This window comes from Scyliorhinus canicula, chromosome 21 (genome assembly GCF_902713615.1).
Source record: "Scyliorhinus canicula chromosome 21, sScyCan1.1, whole genome shotgun sequence".
Lineage (NCBI taxonomy): Eukaryota > Metazoa > Chordata > Chondrichthyes > Carcharhiniformes > Scyliorhinidae > Scyliorhinus > Scyliorhinus canicula.
In genome coordinates this window covers 43,903,573-43,920,844 of record NC_052166.1, presented here as the reverse complement: position 1 = coordinate 43,920,844, position 17,272 = coordinate 43,903,573, and the positions used below count along the sequence as shown (strand labels likewise).

The 17,272-nt window shown below is 45.7% G+C and overlaps 1 protein-coding gene across 1 annotated transcript in view; it reads right to left on the bottom strand.

The window, feature by feature from the left end:
* LOC119955556 (protein crumbs homolog 1-like) overlaps positions 1-17,272 on the bottom strand; it is a 213,211-nt gene that overhangs the window by 84,102 nt on the left and 111,837 nt on the right. Inside the window, exon 3 of the mRNA XM_038781848.1 lies at positions 2,726-2,921. Coding sequence (XP_038637776.1) covers positions 2,726-2,921 — 196 coding nt within the window. The remainder of the gene's footprint in view (positions 1-2,725; positions 2,922-17,272) is intronic.

Genomic DNA, 17,272 nt, shown 5'->3' with positions numbered 1-17,272 from the left:
GATTAATTTGTTCTTAATCTAGGACCAAAGTATGGCACAACATTGTGGGCCAAAGGGCCTGTTCTGTGCTGTATTTTCATTGTTCTATGTTCTATGAATGATGCTTACGATAATGGTTCGGACAATTGTAAGTAGTTCTTATTCCCCTTGCTAAATTACCATGGCAGGTTAATGCACAGTCCCAACACACCACAAGGTTGATGGGATAAAATGCACCTGGTGAGTTCCTGAGGAGGAGACAAGCTCTGGAGGGTGCATCGCCGTCCTTCAATGCTGCCCGGTGAATCTCCCAGGCAGTCATGACCAGGGAGATCTTGTTATGTCTATTCGCTTCATTCAGATCTGGTGTACATTTCCAAGGAAATCTTTTGGACAAATTTAGATCTCAAATTTGGAAAAATCCACGTTTATGTTATAACCCAAGGTCAATTTAGCGTGTTTTAATGCATGAGATTTCTTTCTAATCAGTACCCTGTTTCAACTTCCAAATCCTGTCTTGAAGAGAATTTTTGAAAGGCGCTGATATTCAGGGATGGAGGGGCTGGTTCAGCACAGTGGGCTCAATAGCTGGCTTGCATTGCAGCGCGGGTTCAATTCCCGTACCAGCCTCCCCGACCAGGCGCCGTAATGTGGCGATTAGGGGCTTTTCACAGTAACTTCATTGAAGCCTACTTGTGACAATAAGCAATTATAATAATTATTATTATTTTGTAGGTGATTCTGACTATTTTGAAAATATCTCTCTCCCACTGCGTTTTAAACTCTGCGCTTGAAACTTTAGGTTTGTGTTCATTGTTTTCCTTCCCTCAGCTCTGAGGGAAGGAAAGGCATGTGGCAGTAGATCATGATAGGGTCCAACAGTTAGTCAGTGAGATCCCTCAAAGCGAGATACTTTCAGGTGGGTGGAGTTCAAGGCCAGCACAAGTGGCCAACTAAATGGACAGTCCAATAATTATGAAGCAACTGGATGTCAAACTTGTTTGATAATTATATATTCTCTTCTCTACAGGGAGGCCTGCACTGCAGCATGTTTGTTTTTGATTCATTGGTCTTGTAACACCAAGATCCCAGCAAGGTGTGGAGATGGGGTTCATTCTGCGCCATTTGCCACCGGCTGTAGTCAGAGGCAGGAAAGGCCATGGATGCTTCCAGGGGCCACAACTGGTGGGGGGAGCAGCCAACTCTCAACTCCAAACCTCCATCCTCCCGGTGAATGGTCATGGCTGACCAGGGATCATGCGGATCTTTCTATGCTGCCTAGACAATATCTTCTCTGTGGAATTTGGTGGGTAGTGGAGACAAGTTGAAAAGTGTCTGGGTGAGGTTTCTTGCCCATGGCTCTCGTTACCCTGGTCAAAGAGCAATGTTTCCATACGCATTCATTTACAAATGGGTGAAACACCCATCTCACGGCCTCCAGCATACGTACCTGGAAATAATGGGGTGAGGGCTCCGTGTCCAGATGGAGGCCATGTGAAGGGCTTTGCTCTTAACTGCTGGCTTTGAGATAGAGGGAAACCTATAAAGGATATTCTCACTTAATGTAGCACTCCACTGAGACATTGATGATGTCAGCTGGAGCATTGGTAATGGCTGTCATCCAAATTAGGCGAAGGAGGGCCCAACTCAGGTTGGCACAAGACAAGGAGGAGCAAAGGCCTGAGGAGCAAGAGGCAGCGGGCTTCAAGAAAGTCAGGATGCTGGTAAACCAGATACACTGGAATAGCAAACATCGGCCTGAGCAGGTGTGTATCGCCGGTGACGTTTTTATCTAGAGATGACCAAAAGCAATGCTGGAGACACCCTTGTATGTCCCAGGATGTGGTTGTTCACATCTGTCAGCTCTTCCAGTATGAGCTGCAGCCGCAATGACTCTGGAGGAATAATTCCGAGTTTCTGGTCTGTCCAGGCGCCATTTAAATATGGTGCCAGAGAGTGGCAGTCATGGAAAGCATTGTTACTTTAACACATAATACCTTGTTCACAGGTGTTTAGACTCGCATTCATTTGTTTCAACATCCCTGTTCAGACTTTAGGAAATCAAAAATATCACTGTAGATTTAAACATCTCATACTTCTACTATTGAGGTAACGACAGGGCTGGTGAACTCTTGCCTATCCCGCCACAAGATTCGCTGAGCTTCTTACTGATGTATAATTAGTGAACTGGACGGACAGTGCGTGTTCAGCCTTCCCACTGCCTGGCGGGAATCATGCCTACTCTCTCCCCCCCCCCCAAGTTACCAAACTTAGACTCCAGAATGGAAGATTCTGCCCATTGTTTAGTTCTGTTTCTGTAAGTATGCCAAACTTTAAATTTGGCAAAAGATGAAAATTGAAACATCAGACACTAATGTTTCTTAACAATTCGAAGTTTAAGGTAAGATGCTGCATGTAAATTATTGATCTAAAACCATCTCTGTAACTGAGGGTGTCAAAACTATTTCTGGATGTTTTGTGGATAAATCCAAATTTCTACTCCGAGTTATTTGATATTTTTTCTTTTTTTTCTGAAGAGGATTTATTTTTCCTTTTCTACAAAAATCTGTGTCACTGATTGACTTTCCTTCAGCTCAAAAATGGCTCCAGGTGTGACCTGTGGATCTGTGGTGACCTTCATGCCCATTAGAATGACCATCTTGTGAAGTTTACCTGTGTTTTTTTAAGAAAATAAAACCATTAGTGTCAGTGCTGTGATAAGGAAGCAATGCACTGTGTTCCTTACCCATTGATCATGTCCTTGCATGTTCCTCCGTTGATACATGGATTGTTGGCACATTCGTCAATATCCGTCTCGCAGTTAGACCCCTCAAAGCCAGAAGTGCAAATACAGTCATAGTATGCAATGTAGTCTTTACATGCAGCACCGTGCTGACAGGGGTTAGACTCGCACTCATTTATTTCAACTTCACAGTTCATACCTTAGGAAATTAAAAGACAAATGTAGATTTTAAACAAAACTTCACACTTCTACTTTTGATTTTCAGTAGCACTTCCATTGGAAAATAGGTCCTTTATCTCGTTTCCTTCCTTTCGTTCTATTATAATGAGTGAGAAACAGGTTTGTAGAGACAAAAAGGTGAAGGATTTTCATTGCAGGGGTCATCTAGAATCGCAGTATTAGCTATTGTAGATGTCAGCTGAATCTCAGTCTGATAAGACACTGCTTGTGTCATTTCTCCAGTCAGAATTCAAACAGTTCACCGCGCTGACCGTCTGTTTTGCTGATTATATTTTGAAATAAACTCAAATTTATATTCTTTAAAATGTAGGTATTAAAAGCCACAGCAACGCTCAATAAGGTCAAGAAATATACTGAAGACTAAAACAAGAAAAATGGGCACAGCTTTGTGATTTTGCTAAATTTTAAATAATTGATGATTGAATGTAAAATGGGCTTCCTCTGCTGTTAGTGAGCAGGTTAATGAGCCCATCAACATCTGACAGACACTATTTGAGAGGCTTCGTTGCAGTTCAAGACAGACATTTTTATATCTACCCATCAGATTTTCCCATCTTTGCACAAAACCTTCAATGAAATTATCCTTTGGATTTAGGAAAATCTGTGCCCCTCCCCCGCAGCATTTCAGAACACATGAAATAGGAGCAGGGATAGACCATATACCCTGCTGAGTCTGTTCCTCCATTCAATACGAGCATGGCTAATCTTGGGCTTCAACTCCGTCCCCCGTCTGCTCCTCATATCCCTGAATTTCTTGAGAGACCAAAGATCTGTCTATCCCAACCTTCGATGTATTCGGTAATGGAGGATCCACATCCCCCTGGGGGTGTGGATTTTCCCAAGGCTCACAAGTATTCGGGGCATGGTAGCCCATTGGTTAGCACTGCTGCCTCATAGCACCAGGGACCCAGGTTCCAATCTGGCCTCGGGTGTCTGTGGATGCGTGGGGTTCCTCCCACAGTCCAAAGATGTGCAGGTTATGTGGATTGGCTGTGCTAAGTTGCCCCGTAGTGTCCATGGATGTGCAGGTTAGGTTATGGGGTTTAGGGGCCAGGGCGGGGGAGTGGACCTGGGTAGGGTGCTCTTTTGGAGCAGGCCCAATTGGCCAAATGGCCTACTTCTGCACTGTAAGGATTCTATGATTGATTCTATTTGAATTAAGTAAGTTCTCCTCATCTCAGATTTAATTGATCAGCCCCACATCCTGAGACCGGGCCCCGTGTTTTAGATTTCCTGATCAGTGGAAATAATCTCTCCGTTGTCTGTCCCATCAAGCATTTTGTAGGTTTCAATGAGATTGCCCCTCAGTCTTCTAAATTCCAGGGAATATAAGCCCAAGGTACCCAACCTTTCATCATAGGACAATCCCCTCATCCTGCGAATAAATTTAATGAACCTTCACAGTACCGCTTCCAGTGCAAGTATATCCTTCCTTAAATATGGAGACCAAAACTAATTGCAGTGTTTCAGATGTGGTCTCACCAAAACCTTGTACGAGTATAATGAGTCCTCTTTATTCTTGTACCCAAATTCCCTTGTAGGAAAGGCCAACATGCCATTTGCTTTCTGAATTTCTTCCTGCACCTGCAAGGTAACTTACCTGTATTCCGTGTCTGAACCCACCCAAGTCTCTCTGAACATCAATGGTTACAAGTTTCACACCTTTAAAAATAAATGTTACTTTTCTCTCCTTAGCAACAAAGTGAATAACGTCAGACTTCCATATTGCACCTGTTATCTTGTTGTTCATTCACCTGACCTGCCTACATTTTGTTGAAATCTCGCTCTGTCTTCCGCACCGCTTACCTTTTCATCTGGTTTAGTATCAGGAAATGTAGATACATTACTCCCTGTCTCTTCATCTAATTCATTAATAGTTTGTAAATAGCTGAGGCCCAGCACTGACCCGTGTGAAGCTCCGTTGTTCAGTGCTTGCCAACTTGAAAAAGCCCAGGTTATGTCCACTCTCTGCTTCCTACCCATTAACCAATCTGCAGATGTTAACATATTAACCCAACTCCATAAGCCTTTTACAGCTGTCTGAAATCTATTATACATTTTAAACCTCTCCAATACGTAACTTCATCTCACAAGGCTCACTGCCTTTTGAAGCAAATCTGTGTTCTGCTGGAACTATTTATGTTGCGATGTTTAGAAGCCATGGATCAGGACTTTTAATTTTAGCTGCTGCATTAGACTAAAGGCTTCAAAACTGAAGCCACGCTGCTGGTCCTTCAGGGGATACAGCGCTGATCCTGCACATGACCACCACAACTGGCAGGTAATGCCACTGCGCCTCTGGCACCTGTTCAGAAAGCCGTTCACTTCTTAGGTGGCAAGAGCACCAAAGTCAGGAAAACGTAATATAACGTAGGATCCAGAAGTCAGGTTAAATATTATATGACAATGAGTCTGATTTGTTTACCCATTCAGGGAAGAATTGTTGATAGTATAACTCCAACGGCCCATAGTGACTGACAGTGTATCTTATCACACATAATGACTTTCACTGTAACATGTGGGTTTTGTTTAACATGAAGTACAATGATTGTCACCACCGACTCTTGTATGACTGGGTCCAAAAAGTTATTCCTTGAACCCACAAAGTGTGGTGATTGAATAGTAAACAATGATACCTTCTTTAATTGTGCTTTCTGTAAAATCTGGTCCACTATTGGATGTATGAAATTGGAAAAAAAACTTCAATTACAGAGTTACGGGGATAGCGTGAAGGTGTGTGTTTGGGTAGGGTGCTCTTTCCAAGGGCTGGTGCAGACCTGATGGGCCGAATGGCCTTCTTCTGCACTGTAAATTCTATGAAATTCTATGAAGTATATTGGTAATAACTGTGCAATATATTTTTGGGGTTTAATTGTCTTTACTCTTGTCTGCACGGTGTGATGTATAAAAATGATGATGAGTCATGGTTACCACAGATGGACACATGCACACACAACCTACATGACCACAAGAGAAAGGTATTATGTAGAATTAATAAACATCTTTAATTTCAGCTGGGGGAACAACCTCCTCTTTCCAATCTCAATATCAACGACAGCAATTTTGCAGCATAATCTCTGCCCCCCCCCCCCCCATTTTGTTTCCTTTATCTTTGTAACTTTTAATTTTTGTCTTGTTTGTGGTTTATCATTCTGCCATTCACACCTCTTCTAGACACGTTTCTTTGCTCGCCCCACCATCAATCCCTTTGGCTCTGCATCACCAACTCTTTTGTTATTTGATCTCTTCAGTCTGCCACACGATTTTTTAAAAAATTCCCATTTTGTTCTTTTCTTCAACCTCCCGGACCCCCTTTCCACTCGTTTTAAACCTATTACGTTTATAACTTCTTCCTCGCCCGATGACAGATCAGCAACCTCAAAGGTTGGGCTGAATGTGAAGAAAAGGGATAGGAGCAGGAAAGGACCACACAGCCTATCAAGTCTTTTCGACCATTCAGTATGATCATGGCTGATCTAGGGTTTGCTGGAATACCCCATTCCCGAGAGACTAAATATCTCTCGAACTGAGCTTTAAATATATATACATATTTTTCTTTATTATTTAGGTGATTCATTTTGGTAGAAAAAATTTGAATGCGGATTACAGGGTCAACGGCAGGGTTCTGAGGAATGTGGAGGAACAGAGAGATCTCTGAAGTTTGCCACTCAAGTGGATAGATCCGTGAAGAAAGCTTATAGCGTGTTAGCGTTTATCAACAGGGGGCTTGAGTTTACGAGTCGCAGAGTTATGCTGCAACTATACATGACCCTGGTGAGACCACATTTGGAGTATTGTGTGCTGTTCTGGTCACCTCATTATAGGAAGGATGTGGAAGCATTGGAAAGGGTGCAAAGGAGATTTACCAGGATGCTGCCTGGCTTGCAGGATAGGTCTTATGAGGAAAGGTTGAGGGAGCTAGGGCTTTTCTCTTTGGAGCGGAGGAGGATGAGAGGCGACTTAATAGAGGTTTATAAGATGATGAGGGGGATAGAGTGGATGTTCAGAGACTATTTCCTCGGGTGGATGTAGCTGTTACAAGGGGGCATAACTATAAGATTCAGGGTGGGAGATATAGGAGGGATGTCCGAGGTAGGTTCTTTACTCAGAGAGTGGTTAGGGTGTGGAATGACTGCCTGCTGTGGTAGTGGAGTCGGACACTTTCGGAACTTTTAAGCGGTTATTGGATAGGCACATGGAGCACACCAGAATGACTGGGAATGGGATAGCTTGATCTTGGTTTTGGACAATGCGTGGCACAACATCAAGGGCCGAAGGGCCTGTTCTGTGCTGTTCTATGTGTTCTATATTGGTTCATTGGACGTGCGCTTCACGGGCTATGCAAGCATTTATTGCTCGTCCCTAATTGCCCTTGAGGGGAAGTTAAGAGTCAACCACATTGCTGTATGCCTGGGGTCACATGTAGGTTAGACCAGGTAAGGATGTAAGATTTCCTTCCCTAAAGGACATTAGTGAATCGGATGGGTTTATATGACAATCGACAGTGGTTTCATGGTCATCATTAGACTTTTAGTTCCAGATGTTTATTGAATTCAAATTTCACAATCTGCAGTGGTGGGATTTGGACCCGGGTCCCCAGAGCATTACTCTGGGTCACTGGTTTACTAGACCAGTGACAATAACACTACGCCAACGCCTCCCCTTAATGATGCATTCACAGCCCCCTGAGGAGAACTCCAAAGATTCCCAGCCTTCTGAACGAAGTAAAGACATTGGGTGGGATTCTCCCTTTCTGAGATTAAATGCTGATGCCAACAGAGAATCCGTGGACTTTTGCGACAGAAAAACCAGCGCCGCATCTGGTCCAATTCTGCTACCGTTGAGGAGCTAGCACCAGTGCCGCGTAAAACACATTTGATTTCACTGAAAACTGGTGTGGGATTCGCCGGGTCCATGGGGGCTGTTAGCGGTGTGCGCAGCTGCATGGCTGCCTTGCCAGCTGCGGCAATGGTGCTCCGTGTCAGTGCACCCTGACCCCACAGCCCACCCCCTGGCCACCCCCCACAACTCCCCCAGCCCTGGTAGAAGCCCCCCGGTCAGCGGCACAACTGTCAGCAAATTATGGTGATGTTGGTCACCTTCCATACCCCTGCTCTCTCCCTCAGCAGTTGCTTTGCCGGTTTCACGATTCCTAAAAGCACAAGTGAACCACGCCATCGGGAACTCGGCCCATCGGCTATCATTAACCACTCGGCTAATGATATGCAATTGGCAGCCTACCGTACATGTGGAGTGAAACTCATTGACGCCATTTGAGGTGATGGAGAATCGCGATTTGGCATCAAATCAGCGCCTGCCGCGATTTTGTCAACGGAAGCTTTTCTTCGGCAAATCACATTTCTCGATTCCGGCATCGGCTAACGGATAATCCCACCCATTCTTCCTCAGCTCAGTCCTAAATGATGGGCCCTTTCTCCTGAAACGGTGTCCCCTTGTTCTAATTGCCCCAGCCAGAGGAAACTATGCATCAGTACTTACCCGACATCTTTGGATACCAAGCGGCAATTTAACATGGCCAATCCACCTAACCTGCACTGCGGGAGGAAACTGGAGACTCGGGAAGAAACCCACGCAGATGTGGGGAGAACGTGCAAACTCCATGCAGTCACCCAAGGGCGGAATTGAACTCGGGTCCCTGGTGCTGTGAGGCAGCAGTGCTAACTGCTGTGCTATCATACGCATGTGCCATTTGAGGGGCTGGTTTAGCACACTGGGCTAAATCGCTGGCTTTTAAAGCAGACCAAGCAGGCCAGCAGCACGGTTCAATTCTCGTTCCAGCTTCCCCGAACAGGCGCCGGAATGTGGCGACTAGGGGCTTTTCACAATAACTTCATTTGAAGCCTACTTGTGACAATAAGCGATTTTCATTTCATTTCATCATACCGCACCTTTGCTGTACTGCTTCCAATGCAAGTTCTTCATTAAAAATGGAGACCACAATTGCAAAGCATTTCAGGCAATGTCTCACCAAAGCCCTATACAATTGGACTAAGTTTTCTTTATTCTTTTGCTCTAATCTCCTTTTTAAAGGCCCATTTGCTTTCTTAATAGCTTGCTGTATCTGCATGTTAAATTTTGTGTTCCTTGTACGAGTATACACAAGTCTCTCTGAATATCAACATTTTTCACATCTTTTTAAAATGTTCTGCTTTTCTATTCTTATGATCAAATGAATAAGCTCACACCACCCCACGTTATACTCCATCTGCCACTGTGTTGCCCACTCACTTGACCTGACTGTTGTCTCTTTGCTGTCTCTTTTTGTCTTCCTCACAACTTGCACTGTTACTAATAAAGGCGAGGGGAGTCAGATGAGTAACACAAGGAAGACGTTTATTTATAATACGTACAATTTGCAAAGGGGCCTGGTTGAAACTTACCGGGTCCACCTTCTCTGTCAGTCACTTCCTATCTACCTGACCTTATATACATGGTATCATGCCTCTTACTCCATGATCCACACGGAGAAAACAATTAACCCAGTCCCGTGTGCTCTGTGCAGATTATTACAGTCACCTAGCTTCACATCATCAGCAAACCAAGAGAGGTTGATCTCTGTTTCTTTGTCTAAGTCATTGAAAAGGTTGGAAATAACTCAGGCTCTGCATTGATCCTTGTGGTATTCCACTATTTGCAGCCTGCCAACTTGACAATGCCGAGAGAGGTGGCCACATCTGAGTAATGCAATAGACCTGATGCCTACAGGAGGCGTTTTTAAAAACAAAATGGGCCTGAATTTTACACTCCTCACTTCCGCATTTTAAGGCAGGGAGAGGGATGGGGACAGGACATTGCATGAACCGGGATCCAGCCTGCCCTGACCCAGCTGCAATCTTATGATGGAGTGGGCAGGACCTCACCCTTGCCCCAGTTAAGGCCTAGTTAATGGCCACTTACAGGAAATTTCCAGCCCAGCCTCAACTTTTAATCCCCGACCCTACCTTCCCGGGACCTCAACCACTTACCTGGTCTCCATGTCCCAACACTTAGTCCAAGACAGCACACTGCAGTGCCTCTTCCAGCCACTGCAGCGTTGTGCCTGGAGGCCCTGGAGAGCCGTCAGCCAATCAGATTGGCCGGCAACTCCAAGGTGGGACTTTGTTCCCATTGAGGATATAAATGCCGCCTGCTTGCAATCTAGGCTTATTAGAGCGTAAAAAGGCAGAAGACCAGTTGGAGTTGAGCACACGCCAACACAAAATCTTCAGCCATAGGCCAGGGGTCAAAGGCTCTCTGGAAAAATGGTTGGGGCTGCCCTATCCATGACCCCCTCTATGTTCCGTTAAATCTTCCACCCTTGGCTGCTGGGGGAAAGCCATATAACTGGCAGCCTCCCCGTGTAGAGAGATCGACAGCACTGCAAAATGGCACTTGATTGGGCCTTTAATTATGGAAATGTGTTGACTGCCTCTTTGGGTGGGGCAACCTCTCAGCTTCCAGCCCTGCCATCAGTAAATGCCCTGACGGTGGAACTGCGTTGGGGTGTCCTTTCGACCAGGTACCCTGTGGTTTTACCGACTCCCATCCTGTCTCTTGGAGGTTGCTACAGTCCTGACCCGTTACTCTGTGTGTCTCTCTGAAGAAGCTGCCTGACCACCCAAGTATTTCTAGCATTTTTTGTTTTGATGTCATATTTCCAGCATCCGTGATGTTTGCTTTTATACAAAGCCATGTTAAATTTTTTTAAAGAAAATTTAACAAGGTTTTTCTTTGATAAATTTGTGCTAATTTATCAAATGTATTTATTCTGCATCACGGAACAAAAGATACCAGAAGACAGCAATGGATGCACTGCCTGTATGGATTTTTACAAATTATTGTCTGATACAGTTATGAGCATGTCTGCCTACTCTGAACTCTCTCGTGTTCCTTTGAGCACAGTAAGAAGTCTTACAACACCAGGTTAAAGTCCAACAGGTTTGATTCAAACACGAGCTTTCGGAGCGCAGCTCCTTCCTCAGGTGGTGAAGTTCCTCAGCTGCGCTCGGAAAGCTCGTGTTTGAAACAAACCTGTTGGACTTTAACCTGGTGTTGTAAGACTTCTTACTGTGCTCACCCCAGTCCAACGCCGGCATCTCCACATCATGTTCCTTTGGTTAAGAGCAGGAACCTGCAACGTGCACGATTCAGTGATGTTTTCCATGCATCTTTGGGACAGGCTGGTGATTGTATGCACGTGAGCCTCTCCATTCTGGATTAATCCATTACGGAATTTTTGGGGGGGGGGGGGGGGATTGGTCATTGGTTAGCTCCAGTCGCTAGATGGCTAGAGTGTGATGCAGAATGACGCCAACAGCTTGGATTCAATTCCCGTACTGACTGTGGCAGATCGCCTTGCCCCATGCTTGTGGAGTGGTGCCCTTCAAGTTGTATATAACTAACGGTTGCTCTCTAATGGAGAGAGATGCCTACAGTCCTTTGTGGACTTCGGCTAATTACCTGATTATTTTAAATACCATTTTTATGCAGATAATTTGACGAATCTTCCCCTTTTACTATTTTTCATGCCCTTCCTTCTTTGCATGAATTAACTCCACAGCACCATGATTTGGCTGGTGTCTCCTGGCTGATCTTACCAGGGTCCTCTGAGGCTCCTCTCTGACTCCCCCCCCCCCCCCCCAATCCCATCTCCGGCGACGAACCACAGATTTCATGCATTGCATATCATTTGACTGTGGCTCAGATCAGGAGCTGCGTGTGACGGGATAGATTACTGCTTATGTGCGGCCTCCCCATGGCAACGGCATGTTAATGCTAACATTCACAACTCTTGTGCGCATCACCTGTATTCATATCAACAGTTGCTCACTTCAGAAGTACTTCATTAACTATGAAATGTTTTGGAATGTCCTGAGTTTGCCATATATAGCATTCATATATTTTTTATTGTATGATGGAAGTGGAATCATATCTAGTTTTGACGCAAGTATGGAAAAAAAATCTAAGATTAGAAATACCTATGGCTTGTACAAATAACGAAGAAGAAATCTGCAGGATTTCATTTCAACACACCAATAGTGTAACGGCTTTGGAATTTGTGGAGTTTCGACAATCTTGTTTTAACTTTCATTTATGGCTGCAAGTAATTACACAGAATTGAACTCCTTCAGAATCTAATGGGGCTGAGTGCTTGAACCTTGGTTACTGATAACACTCTGACTGCTTGAGCTTCACCGCCTCATCTATCAGACATAACTCATGGCGTCAGCTCTCTGAGGCGCAGCACCGGTACCAGGGTTTGAGTGGAACCTGGGGCTTAAGTGGGTTTAAGTTCTCTCACTTGAGATGTTGCAGGTTGTTCTGATGCTGCTTTTACTATTCCGGGTGATTCATGCGCTGCACAGATACCAGACAAGAATGTTGCAGGCAGTGTCATAGGTCACGGCACTTTGGTGGGAATTAAAACGAGTAAACAAAAAAAAATCCAGTCAGCTGAACACTTTAAAGGATGTATAATTTTACGGATATAATACCATTTAATCACCAGTGCCAGCTATAGGAGATTTACCTCTTCGATCTGTTATGGTACAATTGTACTTCAGGAAAATTATTTTTTATACCTCCTGTTACATTAGAATTCATAAATTTGAAATAAATCATTTTTTGACATGTTTCTGAAAAACACTACTGAAATCTCACCCAGAAGGACACAACAGAAGTGTCCTTTAGCTGTGGAGGATATTGAAGGCAGATTAAGAATTTTCTCCTCAGATTTGGAAATGAATATGTAATGAAATGTGGCCGGTGAATGCAGGGAAAGCCTCCAGTGTGCCTCCTGACAGCCTCCGCGCCTCCCAAGGATTCTCCAAAGTCCCATGAGATGTCGGAGTTGGACCCGGCCCAAAATGAGCGACACCAAATGACACTCACAGAAGTAGGTTGTAAACCTACTTACGAGCTACCTGTGTTGGATCCAGCGGCCTCCTTCAATACTTCGGCCTCACCAGGGAGGCTGTATCTGGGTGCCGATCAGTGCTGTTCCACACTTACATGGACCAGGCAGAACGGCACTCGGGGGTCTCCCGGGCCAACGGACGGCAGTCAGGGTAAGTGCAGGCTGGCTCCCTGGCCCTCTCCCAGAACATACGCACCTTGGCACTGCCAAGTGCCAGGATGGCAGCCAAGCCAGCAGGAGCACTGCCTGGGTGCCAAGATGGCACTGGAAGGGTGTCTGTCTCAGGGTGGCACTGCCAATGGTCAGAGGGCAAGGGGGGCCAATGCCCAGGAAGCGAGGGTGGAGGGGGGGTTTGAAGGATAGGGGAGTACAGGGCAGGTAAGTAGGGCCATACGGGAGATTATGGGGTGATCAGTAGGAGTCCTAGAAGGGAGGGGGTGCTAAGGAGGCTGGCGGGTGCCTGAAGAGGTAGGAACCCCATAGCGGGGTGTCCTCACTTGGGGAGTGTGGGGTGTCCATATATGTGGGGGTGACATTGCCCATGGGCGAGAGAGACCCCACAAGCTCACTGAGAGATGAGGGCACCCTTTCAAAATGGTGGCCCAATTTGAGTTCACCTCCCCAGTGCTAAAAAAAATTCTAAGTGTGGGCTAAACTGGTGAGAAATTCCCCAGAGCGCAAAAACGTGTCATTGAATAGCAGTGGGAACTTGGCGGCAGAGCCAATGGGCAACTCCCTGAAAACCCCTCCACAAATTAATTTAGAAATTTTGGGGGAGAATCGAGCAAAATCATTTTTCTAAAGGTGATTCCACTCAAAGGCGAAGCTGGTCACTGTTTATAAAAAAATTATCGTTCAAAAAATAAAAGTTAAATGTATTTTTTTTTGTTTGGCTGACCCCTAACAAGGAGCAGAAATCATCTCCTGTAGCCACACACTGTGCTTCTGTGTTTATCACATTATCACTTAACAATTTTAGGAATCTGTAACATTTCAATGAGAATTCACATCTGCTTTTGGGCTCCTTGTGCAAGGAAGATGTTTTCTGTTTCAAAAATGCTTTTTCTTCCAAGGTAGAATATATATTTTTTTTAAAATATTTTTATTAACGTTTTCTCAATTTATTAAACGCAAAATAAAAAAAAATTAAAAATTGTCATATATCAACCGTAACAAACAGAAAAATTGAACAATCCCTCTGGAAACCTAAATCCCCCCCCCCCCCCCTCCCCCCTTCCTCCTCAATAACTAACTTTGGCTAGTTCCTTGAAAAAAACAATAAAAAGTTGCCAATTTTTGATAGAACCCCTCAACTACTCCCCCCACGGTGCACTTAACTTTCTCAAGGTATAAGGACTCCATCAGACCCCCAGCCACGCCGAGACACTGGGTGGAGATGGAGACCTCCACCCCAACAGTACTAGCCTCCGGGCAATCAGCAAGGCGAAGGCCAGGACATTGGCCCTCACGCCCGTCTGCAGCTCTGGCGAGTCTGACACCCAAATATGACCACTAAAGAACAGAGCTCCAGCTCAACCTTCAGAATCGGTGACAAGGTGCTAAAGAAGGAGACCCACAAGCTTGTGTAAAGACCAGAACATGCGCACATGGTTAGCCAGACCTCCTGAATAGCGCTCGCACCTGTCCTCCACGCCTAAAATGAAGCGACTCATTCTGGACTTGGTCAGGTGCACCCTAAAAATGACCTGAAGTTGGGTCAAACCAAGCCTCGTGCACAAGGTCGTGGAGTTCACCCTGCAAAGGACCTCACTCCACACCTCGTCCTCTAATATGGGCCACTGAATTTGACGAATACTTTGTCAGTAACAACGAGAGCAAGGCTGTCACTGATACTCCCAAACCAGACCCCTTATATTATCTCAATTCTATCTTACCCCATGTAGCCGCCAGAGCACTATACCAACCCAATTCCTTCTCTGCATTAGATACCTAGTAATAAAATAACAGGTTTGGCAACGCTAGGCCCTCTGACTGTCTATTCCTTCAAAGGACTGTTCTCCAAGTCCTCGAGGCATTGCCTGCCACATATCAGGGGTATCAACTTATCGACCCTTCCAAAAAAAGATTCAGGCAGGAAAACCGGCAGATACGGGAAAAAAAACAAAAATTGTGGCAAAATGTTCATTTGATCAACTGGACCCTGTCTGTAGGGGATGGTTATCCCATCTTTGCAGGTCAGTCTTGAGTCTGCTTACCATGCCAGTATAATTTAATTTACGAACGTGGGCCCAATCTCCAACCACCGGGACCCCCAGTTCTGGGCAAGCAAAATGGAAGCACCCCCAGGTTCGTTCCTCTTCCCGGAAGGTTCACCAGAAAACACCCACTTTTTTCCAGATTTAAATTATATCCGGAAAAGGAGTCAAAGCATCTCAGTAGTTCCATTATGTCACCCATAGTGGGGACTGTGTCCATCACGTTAAGTAAAAGGTCATCGACATTCTGGGAGATCCTATGCTCTGCCCCCCCCTTAATTATCTCTCTCCATTTACCCGAAGCCCTAAAAGTGTCGCCAATGCAAATAACAGCAGAGACGTAGGGCACCCCTGTCTCATTCCCCTATTTAATTAAAAGTACCCCGAGCTCATGGTATCGGTGTGAACACTAGCAGAGGGGATTTGTACAACAGGCGTATCCATGACACAAGCTTGGGCCCCAACCCAAACCTCTCCAAATCCTCAAAAAGATACCCCCATTCAACCTGTCAAATGCCTTTTGGCCATCTAACGAGACGCTACCTTTGGATTGGGCCCGTCCAACGAGGAAAGATTTAGCAATCACCGCACATTGGAAGACAATTGCCAGCCCTTGACAAATCCCGTCTTAACTTCTCAAATCAACTAAGCCAATATCTTGGTGTCCACGTTAAGTAATGAAGTAGAACGTTACGACTGGTATGGGACACTAGTCCTTTTTCAGTAGAAGGGAAATCGATAGCTGTACTAGCATCGCAGGAGGGGAGCCCCCCCTGTGCTGTGGAGTCTTCAGACAAACCTACCAGTAACGGAACCAACTGTCCAGCAAACTTCTTGTAAAACTCCAGCGGGAACCCGTCTGACCCAGGGGCCTTACCTGTTTGCCCTATCGCGATATGGGCCTCCTCAGGACCCAACGTGCTTCCAGCTCCTCAGACTCTCCTTCACCTCTGGAAACTCTAATCCCTCCAAAAACTCTGACATATCTGGTCCCCCCCCACCCCCCACTACCTCTAAAACCAAATCTACTGTGGAGCGAGGTCTGAGATGAGATGACTATAGCCGAATACTTTCCTCTCCCCAGGAAGGAGAGACCTTCCCATCAGGAAAACGTCTATCCTAGAATATACTTTATGTACTGGGGAAAAATACAAAAGTTCTTTACACTCGGTGCATAAGCTGCCAGATGTCCGTCAAAACGCACTTGCCTCTTGCATAGCGCTGACTTTGCCCTATTAAAGGCTGCACACATCTTTGCTAGCTCTGTCCTGACGTCCTGGTAAATTTGGATGTTTCTTCCTTCCCATGTCACATCCCGGTTCTCTTTGGCCCATTTCAGGACCCGCTCCTTCTTCTGGAAGCCCCCCCCCCCCCCCCCCTCTCCCCCACCAGCTCCTTGGAAAAAATGCTCGGTTGACCTCGGGCCTTCCACCCCCTCCGGCAGCCACTCAATCCTGAGGTTCTGTGCCCTCGACAGGTTCTCCAGATCGTCTTCCTTTGCCCTCACAAGCAGCCTCTCGGCTTCCAACAAGGCAATTTGGTCGCTATGCCATGACAACATCCCCTCCACACCCTTCAGCACCTCTCCATGTTCTTTCATAGCCTCCAAAGTTTTTCCCAACTTCTCCCATATCGGGCCAAGCGCCGACTCGATAGACTTTTTGAGGGGCCCCATCCTTGCCTTTCAAAATGTTTCCCAAATTGTTTTTCGAACTTGTGTGCCATTACCGCAGTCGGCGTTTCCACTGTGATAAGAGAAGCCACAACCACCGAGGTCATGTCCGCCACCTTCCCTCCCAATGAACTTTGCACTCTCTCTGGCTCCATCGAAGGACAACCACTCAAATCTTTCCAGCAGCCAGTAACTTTCCACATACTTTCATCGACCGGTGCCTTGTGCAGTTTGATGGGTCGGGTTTGTCCACCAACTTCCTCCGGGAGGTGGGCAAAAAAGTCCCCCCAAAAAAAACAAGGACCATTGCGGGAGCTACCTTATGTGCATCCTTCTCCTACTTGTTGCCACCGGGAGTCCAAGGTAGAATATATCTTACCAGAAAAATAAAGTTATTTGAAAACAAAGGAAACTTACTTGAGAAAGGACGTACTGGCGCTGGAGGGTGTGCAGAGGAGATTCACTAGGTTAATCCCAGAGCTGAAGGGGTTGGATTATGAGGAGAG